The following is a 17,500-nucleotide window of genomic DNA, read 5'->3' on the forward strand; positions in this document are numbered from 1 at the left end:
GTATTAATTTATTGCACAATTATAACCTGCATAATGAGCACTCCAATATGCTGTCTGTCTGATTGACTGAGTCCGCAGGTGGGTTTAGTTCCAATGATGCTATTTATGATAGTTAACATGTTCTTCATTTTTCCAAAGTCAAGTTTCATTTTCCACTGGCAGGAGTCAAGATGGCTTCTCAAAAACTCTAGTGAATGTTGATAGAGCTGAGGGATTAATGCTCTTGGAATTGGCAAATCCAGGGAGCTCTGAACCAGACTGAAAGAAAACCAGCAAATTGCCTTTCACTATGGGAATTCACTTTTAAAAAAGGACAATATTAATTTTCTCAACAATGCTGGCAATGACTAACCACAATGCACATAATAGGTCAGCCCATCATTCAAACAAGTTAGCCTTCATAGTAAACACTCTTAATTTTCGCTAGACAAACGATCTTTCCTTTTCCACATTTATGATCGGGGGTGGGAAGGGAGGGGGGAGGGGGGGGGGGGGCACAAAGTCTTAAAAACGTTTGCATTGAAGACTATGGAGCATTATGATGGGGTCTGTTTCCAAACCAGCAAAATGGTAAGAAAAATGTTGGGAAACTTTCTGATCCTCACAATTCAGGTTTTATTGAGTTTACAAATAATGATGCAGGGTATGTAAACTAGGGTATACCTCAAAAGAAAAACTGTTGTTTGTAAGCCACCATCACTGTAATTATCAAGGTGCCCTCGAACAGCTGAGAGGATCAGCCTCAGTATGGGATGTGACAAGCCAGACAGGCTGTGAAGAATCCTACTTGACATCGATGTCACAGTCACATGGCCACCAGAAGACGACTGAAAGAACTTCGACCTATATATCAAAAACAAACTTTGTGAAATACTCACAGATTTTTTAAGCCAAAAAGTAGCCAAACAGCCTACTTCTGGTTTGAAAAATATGCATGCCAGACAAAGCAAAATGAAACAATATGCAAGGGACCGTTACTAAACCATGAAACAGCGAAACACCGAAACGAAACACTAAAACACCATGTATGACCCCACCATACACTGAATACTAACCGACAAAGGTTGGATTTGAGATTAAATATTGATTTAGGCCTAATGAGACCTAAAATGTTATTGCTCCTAATTCATTGAGATTAAGATTAAGATTAAGATTCAAAGTAAGACTGAGATTAGGAGCAATAACTTTTAGGCCTAAAACAATGTTTAATTTCAAATCGAACCTTTGTCGGTTAGTATTCAATGTATGGTGGGGTCATACATGGTGTTTTGGTGCTTTGTTTCACTGTTTCATTGTTTAGTACTGTCCATATGGAAGTGTCCTCTTAAGAAAGCAGAGTTACATTTTTTCCCAAAAGCAGAGGTTTCAATGGAAGGCAGCTACCGGCTATAGACCACCGGGTACATTGCTCCATTCCGCCACCAACTTTGCACAACCATTAAATAGTTTTGCTGTGCAGGCATTTTCCCACCGTATCACAAAAATAAAACGCTTTACTAACTAGGCACTTCATCTCCGAATTATGGAGTTTTCTTCTCAATAAAAGAAATTTGGCTTCTAATTCAAACAAATTCCCACATTGAAATGTAGTGGCTCGGTTGAGCATTCATTGAGCTAAATGAATACATGCTGGACATTGTGGGTTCAAATCCCTGGTCAAACTACTCACTGACAGGTTCTAAAAACCTCCCCGTTTAAATCAACATTGTGGGACACAAAAGAACCCAAACACTGTTCGTCAAGTGTAGGGGGTGGGGGGAGGAAGGGGGGGGGGGGGGTGGAAACCCCCAGTGTTGTGGTCTGTCCTCCTTTCACATTCATGTATGGGTTGGGTGGGTGGGTCAGATCAAATATGGACTAATAGCAGGTGCCAGTGGTACCATCATCAATGTCGTGATCGTCATCATCACCATTTGGAGGGATGACTAACTCACAAGTACCATTTGTACTGCATTTATTACCTCCCGTTCGGTCCACACGCTGAACAAACTACATCATGAAGAGTTTTGAAAAGATTTTTCACTTTTATGTCATCTAGAGGCAGTGTTGTTACCTGGAAATAACGTTAAAATGTAAAATATTATTGCAGACGAAACTAATTTCATATTCAACCCCTATCAGCTTATTAAATACCTGCGAATTCCATTCTTTTTTTCTGGAGATTCTTGAGACAGGAGCTTTCTCGGCCATTCAGAGAGTAGATGGTTCTGTGGGTCGAGATTTCGCTGTCGTAGGAAGTCTGGGTAAGAAACTAGTCACCAGGTTTTTACGTCGATCATGAGCAATGCCTCGTAGATTTGTACATTCGTTGTCTCCTTGAAGAGTAGTATGAGGAAATCGCTAGTTACCCTTCGATTTGCTCTCTATGGATGTAAAAACAGACCTTTCTTCTACATAGTGGCGACGAACCGATATAAACCCCGAAATAGGGGATACCTAGAGCAGGTAAAAGGGGGAAAATCTACTTGAAATAACTTAGTAACTGCCCAATGATTCAGGTGTCAGACTTAAGTTTTTCTTTAGCTAATCCTTGCTTCGGTGAAAGGGTCCTGGGTTAGCAATGAGCTGGCATACCTCAGACAAGCAAATCAGAAGATTGTTCCTTTTTTATTTGTAAACTTTATTTTTGGCTTGACAAGCTTCACTGCTTTTCCAATATTTAAATGCAATTATTAGTGTTTTACGAATTAAACACTCGACTCAATTTGCGGGGAGTTCTGCAACTATACTACAAATCAAAAGACAATTCATGACATTGGTAAAATGTTTGAGATCACTAAATTTTAGGAGAACATTCAGGAATTTAGAGTTCATGGGAGCAGGGAAATTATTGCTCTTAATCTTAATCTCTATTAATTACTGGAGCACAGGGCTCAGCTAGTAAGCCATCTTCAGCCAGCTACTTTCGTCTCATTTACATCAGTCAAGATGAAAACTCTTAAATTATCATTGAAGAAATCTTTAAAACATTCTTCTTCCCATTTTTAGGGGAATTGACACCATATTTTACGAAGATTAAAAGAAGAGAAATCATGACAAAATCATTTGTGTGAATGGTGTGGAACGCCTGGAACTGAATAGTTAGATAGATACTTTATTAGCATGTGCATGGTAGCCATTGGCTAAAATTACATACAATAACTGTATATACTAAAGGGAAAAAATGCTTTAAAAATACTATGAGATACTAAATTACACTAAGAGTTAATAAAACTGTTCTTTGTGCGATTCATTTTATAAGTAAGATCAAACACTCAGCTTTGCCTAAAGTTGTACTTAGGGGTATGTCTTGGGGGAAGCAAGTGGTGTAGTTTATGCTCTTTGTCGTCTAAGATTGTACTAAAAAGTGAACTGCATAAAAAACTATGATGATCGAAAAGTGAATCCATGTCTAAAAATGCTAACGATTCGCTATAACTAAAATGAGAGCAAATAATTTATAAAGCTCTTTTCTGCACCCTTTCTAAGTCATTAATTAGATAATTAGGCAGAGTTAAAGGAAAACAGGTACAGCATAGTCACAGACGGATCTAATACAACATGTGTAGAATCTTACTAAGTCAGATGTAGGGACCCTAGCACATTTAAGCTGCCTAAGAAAATAAAGTTGTTTAGATGCTTTCTTGATAGTTTCGTTAATGTGTAAATTCCAAGAAAGATTATTTGTAATAGTCACTCCAAGTAGTTTGGCATTCTGAACTACTTCAAGTTCTTGGCTGTTAATGAATAAAGGTGGAAGAACAGCACTGTTCTTAGAGAATGATATGTGAATTTTTTTACACTTTTCGATGTTTGATTAAAACCTGTTATCTAGGGTCCAGTCTGCCACAGAATCAACATTATTCTTGAGCTCTACTTGACTGACCTTTTCCCAGTCTTGCGCTTAATCTGACGAAACAACATGGCGTTTTTCCTTCCTCACTGGCTCAGTGAGTCAATTGAGCAAAGCTCACTTTCATGGCTGTCGTCTTTTAACTATAAACCTTCTGCTTTCAAATTTATTTGCAGCCCTGAGAGCGATAACGTTTTAGGCCTAATTAGGCCTTATTAGACCTAAAATGGTATTTACTCTGAAAATCCAACCTTTGTCGGTTAGTATTGAATGTATGGTGGAGTCATACTTGGTGTTTGGTGTTTCGTTTTGCTGTTTCATGGTTGAGTAATGTCCCCACAAACCCAACTCCTTGCAGTTGCACATCATAAAAACAGTCTGATTTAACACCTCACTGTGTACACGAATCCTATTAAGTTTGTAAAGGATGAATCCCTAGATGTTACTGATACGCGCAGTTGTCACCATCTCAACATCTTTATCTTAAACATTTTTACTTTATTTTTAGCCTCTAGAACTTGTTTACTTTGTTTTTTTATAGGTGGGAACATTTGATCCAATGCCAAACACCAGAAATGAAAAGCTGGCAAGTTTAAACATGGATAGAATAAGGTGAGATCAGGTGCTTGATTTCAAATTAAAGAGGGAAGGGAAGTGCCAGCAGTTTTGGAAACAACTATGTTAAGTCATGAATTCTGGTCATTAAACAGTGCCTTGATTTTAGAACACACCTAGTTTTTATTTGTGTCGCTGACAATAGTTTTTGACCATAAGGTTACAATAAGTCCTAATCTTGACAGTATGGAGCATTTGTTTTTGACATCAAGTATTAGTCATTGCCCAATGAGGCAAGCTTCTATGTGAATAACCCAATTTTCTCCAGGTACTGGTTATCAGTTGGAGCAAGACCATCAAGACCTGTGGCAATTTTATTTGGGCTGGTAAGTGATAACATAAAAATGACATTTTGGGGTTTTCATTTGAAGGTCTTTTTGCAACTTCTCTACTAGTCAAAACTGAACCATGTCAAATAATTTTGGGGCTTACATGGTTCAGCTAAGAAGTGTTTATATTTGAAGTGTAGGCTATAGACCCAACCCTTTTTAAGCCACCTGAGTTTTTCAGGTGTCTAAAAGAGACAATAATTATTATTTCTTAAATTGTCCAGATAAGTGCAAGCATCCACTTTTCTCTTTCGTGGTCTGCCTAAATTTTATACATGTAGCACCAAATTTTGAAGAAAAGAATATGCCTGCTACAAGTAAGGACATTAATTTATAGATCTCTGTAGTCAGCAATGAACACTTTTGGTTATAAATGTGCTTTTATGGTGTCGTAAAACCAAAGTGAAGTTCTGCTCTTGCTGATCACAACAAATATAATGCATACAATTACCAATCAAGATGACATTACAAAGGAGTCTTTGAGGCAAAAGTTCTTCTGAATTAAACAAGGATGCAAAACAGTTTGAGGTGTTATTAATAGTAATTATATTATTAATGACTTGTGCTTCTCAGACACTAGCTCATCCTTGGGCGAAAATATGCGGCAATTTGGTGTTAAAAGCAGCCAGGCAAAGTCGTGTCTTCACCTAGTCAATTTGTTTGGTGTCCAACCCTTGATTAACCCCCTGAGTCAGTTTTGGAAAAGTGATACTCTGTACTTTTAATAGTTGAATGGTGACATGCAAGATAAGGAACTGAAATTGATATTTGCATCTCTGTTCTTAAGGCAGGCATTTTGCCACCACACCCACATAGTCTGGTAGTTGCCACAAAAAAACGTCAAGCTCTTGCTGTAGCTGCCCAAACCTTGCAACAAGCAGAGATGGATAAGGAAGTGAAGGAAGAACTGGTTGGAAGTCCCAAAAGCAAAGACAATGACACCAATCACAAAGATCCTTAACTTAAATATCAATAGACCAGTGAAAGTGAGATGACACTACTTCCATTTCAGTCACTGCTTCTGTCAGAAATGGTCAGCATCCCACCAGACTTCAAGATGACAACAAGAGGTGAAAGCACACTTGACAAGAATAAAGTGGCAACACCAGACAGTCAATTAGCCTTTTAAGTGAAACAGTTCTAGTGTAAATGTGGAATAGGCCTTTTGCAACAAACGATCACATGGTACAAAATCCACCATGCTGGAGGGCAAGCTCATTGTTATTCCCCCACTGAGACATTAAAACAAAGAGACCTGAACCAGTCAAGCTTGACTTGCCTTTGTTTTAATGTCCCAGTGGGGGAATAATAATGAGCCTGCCCTCCAGCATGGCGGATTTTGTACCATGTGATCGTTTGTTGCAAAAGGCCAATTGGACTTATTACTTCTGTCTTGTTTGCTTCTGCTCCAAATAAGGATTTGAAGATTAGTTAACCTAAAATGAAACAACACTGTTAGGCTGCGTTCATTATGTTTGGAAAAGGGGGGGAGGGGGGGCTACAATGAAGAGGGGGGTGTATTTAATTTTATGTAAGGCTGGGATTGCAAAGTATTTTATTAACAGAAAAGCGAAAATACAATCTTTAAGCACATCACAATCAACAATATAGCCTGCAAGGCAGGCGTATTTTTTGTTTTGGTAAGAACTATTGGCTGACATCTAACAGAGGCCTGAGGCCAGTCAAAAAAAAATGCACTCAGTGAGAGGAGGACAGTCTCAACCCTCTACCGGCTGTGTGCTTTCAAAATGGCGGCTCATTATGAACTTTAGACCTTGAACAAGCCTCGGCCTGCCAAAAAACGCCTGCTCTGTAGGCTATCAACAATACTGTGAATACCCAAATGATGGTCTACCAAGCAACATATTATATAAACAATTTGATAAATATCATAGCTGTTATCTCTATACGGTATAGTTACATTGTTCATAAGGTAAACTCTTCCTGGATGACCTCTCCTTTGTCATCTCCACATGACTCTGCGTCAGATGATGCTCCAACTTTTGCACCACGAGTTCCAAGTCAGCTGAGGGTACACTCAACATATTCAAGTGCCTCACTGCTGCTTAAAGACACCTTTCTCTTGGAGAAAAGTCAGAAGAGTACACAAAAAAGGAGACCTCAAGATCTTCCTCTTTGATTATCTTGACAAATTAAGGCTTTACATGGCTTAACCCCTGAATACATGGGGAGTAGGGAAGAGCAGTGTTGGCGCAGTGGTGAGAGCACTTAGCTCCCACCAATGTGGCCCGGGATTGATTCCCGGATTCTACGTCATATGTGCGTTGAGTTTGTTGGTTCTATACTCTGCTCCGAGAGGGTTTTCCCCTCTCCTCATAAACCAACATTTGCAGGCGTAGCTCAGTTGGCTAGTGGGCGACTTTCGGAGCAAGGGGTCCCCAGTTTGATCCTCGGTGACTTCAACGTCTGTTTCGACTTTCCTCTGATCCGTGTAGCTATAGCTTTAAATCCCCTTAAAACGGAGCACTGACAGAGGGGCCGGAGAAGGGTAAAAAGCGCACCATCGGCTTCCACTGATACCAGTTTCGTAACTGAACGAACTACCGACGTTAAGTAAATTGACTTTACTTTACTTTACATCTCTAAGCCGTTTACGTTTCGACATTGTAATAATTATAGAGTTACTGAGAGGGGTAGATATTCTTACCGTGCCTAGAGTTAACATCACCGGTTTGCTATTTTTTTGTGGAAACACTCGGGGATCTAAAAAAGTCTTTGAAAGTTTCACCTGCACCCCTCTCTGCCATACATAATGAACGCAGCCTTAGGTTAGAAAATCGTTTCTTTTTAGTACTGGCTCCATTTCTGATTGTTGTACAAAACATCACACTACCGGCTTCACGGTCTAATCAAGTTGTTTCACCACATAGTGACCACATGTCGTTCTAAAAAGGCCACGTTGCTTCTAAACAGGCATGACAGTAAAGCGTTATACTGTATATTCAAGAAAACTGGACTTTTCTTCAAAACATTTTTCATTTACAGTGACTGCAATGAACTTTGTGGGCTTTCGAAAATTTTCCTTTTAGGTGATTGGCTGTTGCTCTCGTAAGACTTGATTCTTCGTCATTACATTAACTAAACTAAAATTTACAACAGCGAAGATTGAACATTGCCATTTCCTGCAATTAAATTACATATCCTCACATGACATGGATCACTCTTTGGGGCCCTGATCAGCCCCTCGATTTACTTCGTGTGAGAAAATTCCTTGTGTCCTCGTGCAAAACGATTGCTACTTCACCTTTCCAATTCACAAGCTTCCCTTGTTGTCACTTAAAGGCGAGCTAGTTGATGAGTATAAAGCGACGATGATTATCAGTACCCATTCAAAGTTTATTTTTGTGCTCCAATCGACCAAATCATCCCGCGTGAACACCTCCAGGCGTCTTGTCTTTTGTTATTTTTGCTAAATCCTTCCTCGACGATGGCTGTAGAAATCCAAAATTAATTATACTTGCCTTTGTTTTTCGGTTTCGAAAAGCACCTGTGAAAGCGCTTTGCCGTTGCCTGAAAAGACAAAACATTTGATGCTCTAGACATCCCCACTTCGTTTTGTTTCAGCGTCGACTGAACAACTAACATTTGTTCGTGATTCGGACAAAAACATTTCGAGCTTCATCTGCTTGCGTCTAATCGGGGATGTGCATTTTAGCTAAATCGTGATTGGGCGTTTTTTATTCGCGACTTAGCTGTCCTAACGCGACCACAGCAGCTATCTGTCACGACGGAATAGACTGCAAACAGCGGAGACAATCGGATTGCAAGAGTTTTATGATAAAACGCTGGCAGATTTATTCAAAAACATTGTTTTTCGCGTTCAGTCCTTTACCGTTTGCTGAGCGTCGTTTACACTCTGTGGCCCCGCCTTTCCTGGCACTGTGCTGCCACGTTGTGGACTATTTAGCGATCCGTCTTTCGCTCTATCAAGCCGGAAGGGCGTTTTTTTGTTTCCACTTCAAATAAACAGTAGATTCTGCTTGGATCAACACTACCTTGTATTAAATAATAACCCTCAACGATGGATTCAGAGAGAAATGTAAGCTCGATGGCAGTTGAAGAACATACCGCCTTGTCATCGTCCACTGAGGCAAGCGTCCCGCCTACCGTATGGTAGGGAAAAAGCATTTCACGTTTTAACCATGTCTTTAAGCTGGCATTTATTTTATAAAAAAATTAATGGATTAAAGATATAATTGTAATTAAGAAAAGGACTTGAGAGTTTCATCCATATAATAAAACCTAAACAGAAAAAGTCAAAAAAATGGCAGATGAAATTAGGCAGTACTTTGAGAGCAGCCCATTTTGACAGGAAGTATTGCGCATTTTATCGTATTCCCCTTATCAGGAAGTTCAAGTATAAAGACGGCCTGGCCTGGTCTGGCCATTAGCGAGATTACGCAAGGACGAAGACGCTGCCAACGAGAAAGTCGTCTAAAAATATTATTTCCCGTTATTGTAGTAATTTCGTTATACCATCAGGTCATTCGTAATGAAAAGTGTGTATCAAGACTGCAGGAATAAAATTGGCGTGAACGGTGTGGTTGTTTGGGAAAAAAGAGTTAAAATGTTTCGTCACGTTCTCACGTCCTCTACACAACCTCAAATTTGGTCAATTCACGTCGTTGATTGACGAGGACGGAAAGAAATGTACCAAAATGCAAAACGCACGTGCAGGGCGTGCAGAGCTTTTGTTTTTGCTAATTAAACCCATTGTTTTATGGCGTTCTCGTAGCTGTCGTCGTTGTGCTTGCGTAAGCTGCTATATTAGCGTAAACTGTCAAGCAACAACCCAGAGGCCCGTTTCTCAAAAGTCCCGAAAAGCCATTCGAGAAACTTCGATCCACTTATTCTTAAGGGCTGATCTTTTTACGTGTTATCAGGGGAATTAAAACTGGTGTGTGGGCGAAGTTTTGTGCCTCGAGACGCCGTCGTTTTGAAGATGCCAACCTGAAGTACACCCGAAAAGCTTCGGGATTTTCGAGAAAAGGGCCCCATGCATGGCCGAATTGTTCGAATTCCGACAAAAACAAATCCTGGGTTAACTATGGCCCAAACTTATTGTTTCCATGATACACGAAAATTTGGTTTATCAAACTAGTTGATAAGAGTCAAATTACCACCGTAAAAGATTGTAAAGCTGACGTTTCGAGCGTTTGCCCTTTCGTTTGAAACGGCTCGAAACGTCAGCTTAATGATCTTTTGCGGCGGTAGTTTGACCCTCGTCAACTCGTTTGGTAAACACAATTTTTTGCGTTTCACTCCATCACCGAGCTTCCATGATTCATAGCCTCAAATGGCGCTAATCGCGTTTAACTCGACCCAGGACGTAACCATCGGACATCGCTTCTTTTCTACTTGACGGCTGCGAAAATTTGTTTAAATCAGTTGCCTCTTCAGTCAATACCGTTCCATCCTCGATGGAAGCCTAACTTAAAATATGCATTTCAAACCTGAGATGTGTAAACTCTCGTATAAAGATTTCACAAACGTAATTATGACGTTATAACTCTATACCGTTCAGTAAATGTACGTAAGAATGCAGAGAAGTAGCAGAACCAGGCAAGCTCCATTCCCCACAAAGCTGATCTTAAGCGTGGATCCAGAATTGCAGTTGTCTCCAGAATTGCAGTTGTCTTCAGAATTGCAGTTGTCTCTCGAACAACAGTAGGAACTCAAGCTGGATCTCCTCCGGGACAGCGAAACAGGGCACGAAAGCGTGTCTTCTCTTGTCTGGTTGCGACAAGTCCTGCCTTCCTTGACACATCTTTTAAAGAAGAAGGTTTTTGTTACGTTATTAGCAGTGCATGTTAGCACTCCTTTGTAACAGTTCGCTGATCCTGCTGGACACGAGATTTTTGTCATCTTAGAGTTACAGTCTGCCCACGAAACTTCACTTGAACAGTTGTAACAGCTCAAGCAATCAACTGAAAAACAAATTATAAGCGTCAAATTTAAGATTAGAGCTGTTGCATCGGAAGGATATTTCGCAGTTGTTTTAGGAAATTTCCTGCTTAAGTCATTAAGTCATTCGTGCCTTAACCTTAACACCGGCAAAATGCTCAAAACCAGAAAACCGCGAGAAAGATATCAGAAAAACACAATATAATTTTGGGTGATTTGCAATCATTCAGTCAAAATTTAAGACATTTGGTCCAAGATATTTTTCCAAGTTCCAGTCCATGTTCATCCTTTCCATTCGTAGCAACACCGAGAACAGTTTCAGTGCCAAAAGACGGTAGCCAATAACAAATCTGTAAACCATTATTTTTGCTAGAGACTTCTTAGCTTTTTAAAAATATGCTAAAATAGAGATAAGAAAATATTCCCTTGGTCGCTTTTACTGCCCCAAGGCAGAGCTGACTGATCATAACCAACGACCGTCTGAGGGTACAAACGTGGCGCTGAGGCTTCTACTTCGTGTAGAAGACGCACATGACGTAACAAAAGCTTTAGGGGTCTTTAGGGATTTAGAATTCTGATTAGGTATTGTTTCACGATTTTTCTTCTATTGTTTTACGTCATGTGTGTCTTCTACACGAAGTAAAAGCCGGCGCCGAGGCATTGCTCGTGTTTTTGCGTGTTTTCTTTTCTAGTTAATTAGCTCTTAGAATTCCTAATTCGCTAAGTCAATCCAAGAAATGTATGTAACTTTGAATTATAATAACTTTTTTTTGAAAGCTGCTCTAACGATTCCCCGACATCCTTTCGAAGGCAAACATCTGCTAAGTGTTATGCAGTCATTGTTTACTTCGTAAGGCCAAAATCCGACGCGAGTTTACCGCATTTATAAAAATCGCTTCATTTTGCATTTACTAATCGGAGTACATTTTATATTCAATTTGACCAGTTAAAAACATTTCCACGTCTTTCTTGCTTCTGTAAGCTCTAAAATGGTGTAAAGGTTTAGGCACTTTTGTAAACTTACGCGCCCGTGAGGATGGTTTTCCGCAACGCACCCGGCTAAACTTTTCCGTAATCTGTTTTACATGTGCACACCGTAGTATTGTTTAAGAATATGTATTTTGATTTCACATGCTCAATAAAAAAGAAATTAATTATTATCAATGATTTATACGCGAATTTCTGAAAATCTCAAAATTTAATATCTAGCAAGACGGCCGTCCAAATGGCAAAATTTAGTTCCGCAAAACACAAAAAATCACACATCACGTCAAACTTTCGTACCACAGGGTATAAGTATGACCCGTGGCCCGCTTCCCACGGGGGAAAAGCCACGGGCGAGCTGCGTCGTTGCTGTACTTTGCGACGGCCATTAGCAGCGACAATTATTATTAATTATTATTATTATTATTATTATTATTTAGCGACACTTACTATTGCGACAATTATTATTTAATCCGTGAAATTCGTAGAAAAAACACCATCGTGAACGCTTTTTCGATTTATTTGAAAAGACAAACATTTGCGGCATTTTTACTTTTGAAAACTGTTCAAAACAGAGTCCATCCCAGGGGGGTGTCCTTGTTCCCTTGTTGACTTTAAAATGTGCTGGTGTTCACTTGTTCCCCAAATTACTTTCAAATTTTGATCCCTAAAAATAAACGACCAGGCCTTAGGCACGCAGGCAGTCTGGTACACTTTCGAAAAGTCCTTCGTCTAGATATGCGCGGAACGAAGGACTTTTCATACTTGATTGGCGCCAATTTAGCGACCCAAAAACGGGTCGCTGAGCTAGGCCAATCAGAGTAGTCCTCGTGAACCCCAGGGGATAGAGTTGTCAATCAAAATTTGCCACACGCAGTGAAGCGTGATTTTCAAACGTGCTACTAAGGCTACCGGATATTCCAAATTACGCGACCATCAGAGGAAAATAATTGAAGAATATCTGTCTTGCATAGATCTGTTTGTGTCTTCTCCAACCGGAGCTGGGAAAAGTCTGACCTTTGAACTAGTCCCGTACGCTTTTGGTCGTTCACTTGGAGCGGGTGGCAATGCTATCGTCTTCGTAATTCTTCCACTGATTTCACTCACGAAAGATTTGGTCTCTAGCCGGTCGCTATTTAGGAGACAACACATTTAAAATCTTAAGTATAAACGGGTGTCTGGAAGTCCCGAGGCGATTCTCAACGACTATCAACACATTTTTCGTCGAATGGAACAAAAAATTTTAAAATGCATGAGTATTCATCGACGAGAGTCATTGCATCGCTAAATGGTAAGCTTAAGTTTCACTAAGATGTATCTTTTAATCCCGGTCTAGTACGTCTCCTACACCTGAAGCGTACCTGATCTTTCATGAGTGAAATCAATTGACTTTCTTGATGATTCGAAGCTTTCCCTTACTTGCTAATCTTTCGAATATATTAGTCTTTCGTTTCTATCAGCACAAATCACGGCACAAGTGTTGGTCCAGAAAATACCACTGGAGATCTCCTTTCCAAGCGGCGACTGGAGATTGAAAAAAAGCTTTCGTTTTATTTCATCTTTGTTTCTGATACCTTTAGCACAAAGTTAACAAATTTCCTCTTTCGATTTCGTAGAAACAAACATGTTCGACTGTTTTCGTCGGATAGACCTTTTCGGCTTGCACATTTTGTTTTCCCAATACAGATCATGTGATAATACTCAGGAGGTTTGGTCTTTTGTTTTGTTCATTAAAATGAGGGCATGCAAGCATGAATATGCCTGAATGCACTCTTTTTAATGAACAAAACAAAGGACCAAGCCTCCTGAGTATTATCACATGATCTGTATTGGGAAAACAAAATGTACAAGCCGAAAAGGTCTATTGCGCCATCAAGTTCAGGGCTTGCGAATGACGTCATCCCCTTTTTGGCGCGAGACGCAAATGGAAACTTTGCAAGCGAGATAAGTCGACCTCTCGCGACTTCGTCGCTCGCTCATTCACTTCGCGTACGAAAAATCACGATTCGCTCGCCGAAACATTTTCTTCTGGGGTTATCGTGAGGTCGACTTGTGGCAAGTCTAGCAGTCTGGTACAGGTTTCAATGTAACGCAATTGTCAATTGGCTCCGGGACAGAGAACCTTCCAGAATTCCTTACAAGAAAACGTCGAGCTTGTTTCCTAAAGACAAGGTCATTAGAAAGAGTATGGCAAAAGAACGCACCGAGCTCGTCTGATTTGAGAAAATGTTTATCTCTTGCTTTTCGAAAATACATTACAGTAAGAATGTCTAGACCTAGACCACAACTGAGACGTGACAAATCTTCGAAAGTAGGAGGTTGACTGCGAGCAGTCCCTTCACAAATCAGTCGAGCGGCCCGCTTTTTTGAGGCAGTCATGTTTCGTCACGCAAACAAATAAAATGACCGAGAGAGGCTTGGGAACTGAAGTGTGATAAGGGACTGCACCGCTGTCAGATTTTTTTGACGAGTTAATTTCTTCTTGTCAGATTGAGCTGCGATCATTTATCCCTTCAAATGGGAAACATTGATCACAAACAAGAGCAGAAACTTACGGTCAAAGCTCTGCTATAGGGCAAGTATGTCATGGCTGTGCTACAAACTGGTTTCGGCAAGACCATTATTTGTGGGAGCTTTGTCTATCACTAGAATGTACCTCAGATGGTTCATGCCTCTTTTCTTCTGTTGCCCACCAGTTATATAATGATCCTGATGATAGAGAACAATTGTGGGTGTGTTGTCACAACAGTATACATGGTGTGATGCACTTATTGTGCCAGCAGTTTTAGTTGCATTAAATGTTACAATACGTATACTATTAACTGAATCTATTGAGGGGTGTGCACCAGTAACTGTTATCAGTCCTATAAGCGGACAACAGCAGTTCCATTAGATTATTATAATGACAGAATTTCAGGTTATGAAATCAGCAGTGTAACCAATGTCAAGGATGATTATTCAGAAGTAATAAACGATGAATTAACCACGGCCAAAAATGATGTGTGTCATAAATTATTTCTCCAAAGCAGAGGCAAAAAGAGCTTACCGGTATGTGAGAAATCTATCAGGCGAAAGAGACAAAATAAAGAGTTCAGGGAAAAGGAAAACAATGAGAAAAGCCAAAAAAAATCTGAAAATAAATTGAAGCAGCAAAGGAATAAGAAAAGCAAACATTTCATAAGGGTAAAGCTTTCAATCCAGATCAAGTCAGAGAACTAAACAGAAAAGCACAGAACAATTTAGGGTGAGGCTAAATCGCGAGGGTGGGTGGGTCTGGGGTAGGGGGACGTGGGAGGTGGGTGGTGGGTCGTGTTTGTTTGAAGATAAAAAAAGATCTATATTAGCTCCTTCAGTGCCCGGTCCAAATTTGTCTTTAAACTTGTCTCGCAGTGTTTTGGCGACATTATGGCGGGACAAGTTGCACGAAACATTTCACAGTGCAACATATCCTGCAACGGCAAAAATCGTTGCAAGACAAGTTGCACGAAAAGAACTTAATTCTACTTTCGGCAACGGCTCTTTCAACTTGTTTCGCAACGATTTTGGCCGTTGCGAGAGTGTCTAATCGGCGTGGTTGGGTGGGTCATGGGTCCCTAACCCTAACCTTACCCTAACCCTAACCCTAACCCTTTTTTAAAATCAACGACTGCAAATAGGTCAGTTTCGTATTCTAACGGTTGGACTGGATCTAGCATGGAATGGAGGCTAATGCGGGCAAATTAATTTGCATTTGAAAAGATTTGTCCGCATTAGCCTCCATTCCATGCTAGATCCAGTCCAGTCCAGAGAATTCGAAATGGTCCATTCTCGAGACAGACAAGACCTAAAGGCGCTGTTACACTGTGAGATGTTTCGTGCAATTTGTCTCGCAATGTTTTGGCGACATTGTGGCGGAACAAGTTGCACGAAACATTTCACAGTGTAACATACCCATGCAACGGCCAAAATCGTTGCGAAACAAGTTGCAAGAGCCGTTGCCGAAAGTAGAATTAAGTTCTACTTTTCGAGCAACTTGTCTCGCAACGATTTTGGCCGTTGCAGGATATGTTACGCTGTGAAATGTTTCCTGCAACTTGTCCCGCCATAATGTCGCCAAAACATTGCGAGGCAAGTTGCACGAAACATTTCACAGTGTAACAGCGCGTTAAGACCTAAGACAAATTTGGACCGAGCACTGAGGGAGCTAATATATATCATTTTGTATCTTCAGACAAACACGACCCACCACCCACCCACCCACGCCGATTAGACACTCTCAACAATTTAAGGAAAGCTCTGCAGAGCTCAAACCGAAACCAAACTGAAATTCCTCAAGGTCAAGACTCTATTAGACATTCCATGTCAAAAGTGATTCATTCTTTTCATGAATAAAGGGGAATAAAGAAATTTGACGTTGATAAACTACGGTCCGCCACCCCGGTAAGGGTCAGTTTGTTATCAACGGTCGAAGCCGTGGCCACTTTGGTGATTGAGCACCGCCTTCGCACGCTGTTTTGTTGCAATATTCACCGCCTGACGTTGCTCGCAGGACTGCTATTGTGTTGATGATGGGTTGAGATGAAAGTTCAATCTTTGTCAATTGATTCTGATGTGAGATTGTGACCGTGGGAATATTTTATCCAGGACTATTTGACTCAAATTGGTGGCACCTGAGAATTTAGTCTCCAGCCTTGCGATTTTATTATAACCGTTGACAACCACGAAATTGAGAAATGGCTCAAATCGCGTCGGATCTGGAAAAATAACCACACAGAAAGGAAGCTATCCACAATGGCAATAGGGTTAGGCTTTTTAATTGAGTTTTTTCCTATAATTATCTTCTTAAGCTTTTTATCGGGATCCTCATACAAATCCTTCTATTTTTGTCGGCCATGCTCACAACGACCTTGGGGCACCTGTGGTTTGAATAGCAAAATTTCGCGCAAAATTAGTCATGCTTCAAGGATGGACGCACGCAAATGGCAGTAACGTGGTCTTTGCTTTTGGCATAAATCATAAATTGATTGGCAATTAATTCGCTTTCCTCAACAATCATGCAAGCGTAGCAGTCATTTTGCATGATCTTCTGCTTTTGTCTCAACTAAGAAAAGAAACATGTGCATAAATGTGACAATCAGATAAAATTTTCCTCTTTTCCCCGCCTCGAATAGCACCTTGCTAATTGCGGGCAAAAGCTCTGTAAGTTAGCATTTTTTAGATCTAATAAAGAATGGTTGTTTTTAACGTTTGTGTATTTTACAGACGAGCGATTTCCTACAAAGAGACCTTAACAACGAAAGTGATTTCTGCTTTTACCTTATCAGTATCAGCTTCGAAATGGACTTGAAACAAACCTACAGTGCTTGAGCCACTGTTTGATAACAACAACAGCCACACTTCTTTTTTTCTTGTTCACTTTATTCCGTTCCGTAGCTTCGTTGCTGCAAAATGACAGTGGCGAATCAGAATGCATGCAAATAGTGGTGCTTGCACTAAGAATCTCTGCCATTTAGTTCAGTCTCAAGCGTTTTTATCCACCGATGATTGCACATACTTAATGCACGAAATTTTAAAAAGTGCCGTGACATAGCCGCTTGTGGTGGTTGAATGTTTCCGCGACCTACTACTGAAAGCATGCAAGCATATAGTCATTAAAGATATTAACATTTCTCTACGAACACCTCAGCGCAAAAGTCTACTCTTTGATGTACATCTCACTAGGAATGTTTCAATCAGTTACAGTTATAGCGCGTTTATGGGCTTACAAAAGGCGTTGTTACACTGTGAAATGTTTCGTGCAACTTGCCTCGCAATGTCTTGGCGACATAGGGGTGGG

At 40.3% G+C, this 17,500-nt stretch overlaps 2 protein-coding genes and 1 long non-coding RNA gene across 3 annotated transcripts in view; 1 reads left to right on the forward strand and 2 right to left on the reverse strand.

The window, feature by feature from the left end:
* LOC137993688 (molecular chaperone MKKS-like) overlaps window positions 1-2,225 on the reverse strand; it is an 18,022-nt gene extending 15,797 nt beyond the window's left edge. The window contains exons 1-4 of the mRNA XM_068839666.1: window positions 2,134-2,225; window positions 1,962-2,053; window positions 664-843; window positions 27-258 (exon numbers count right to left, since the gene is read on the reverse strand). Of these exons, the coding sequence (XP_068695767.1) occupies window positions 27-258; window positions 664-843; window positions 1,962-2,053; window positions 2,134-2,190 (561 nt within the window). The 5' untranslated portion in view covers window positions 2,191-2,225. The remainder of the gene's footprint in view (window positions 1-26; window positions 259-663; window positions 844-1,961; window positions 2,054-2,133) is intronic.
* A 56-nt stretch (window positions 2,226-2,281) lies between these two features.
* On the forward strand, window positions 2,282-7,945 carry LOC137993690 (small ribosomal subunit protein bS16m-like). Its single transcript, XM_068839667.1, has 4 exons — window positions 2,282-2,445; window positions 4,374-4,444; window positions 4,716-4,773; window positions 5,564-7,945. The coding sequence occupies exons 1-4, from the start codon at window positions 2,329-2,331 to the stop codon at window positions 5,735-5,737; spliced, it is 420 nt and encodes a 139-aa protein (XP_068695768.1). The 5' UTR covers window positions 2,282-2,328; the 3' UTR covers window positions 5,738-7,945.
* A 2,651-nt stretch (window positions 7,946-10,596) lies between these two features.
* The window catches only part of LOC137993691 (uncharacterized), a 7,082-nt gene continuing 178 nt past the window's right edge, over window positions 10,597-17,500 (reverse strand). The window contains exons 2-3 of the long non-coding RNA XR_011121911.1: window positions 14,342-14,394; window positions 10,597-10,724 (exon numbers count right to left, since the gene is read on the reverse strand). This is a non-coding gene — a long non-coding RNA (uncharacterized lncRNA). The remainder of the gene's footprint in view (window positions 10,725-14,341; window positions 14,395-17,500) is intronic.

Source organism: Montipora foliosa, chromosome 2 (assembly GCF_036669935.1).
Source record: "Montipora foliosa isolate CH-2021 chromosome 2, ASM3666993v2, whole genome shotgun sequence".
Lineage (NCBI taxonomy): Eukaryota > Metazoa > Cnidaria > Anthozoa > Scleractinia > Acroporidae > Montipora > Montipora foliosa.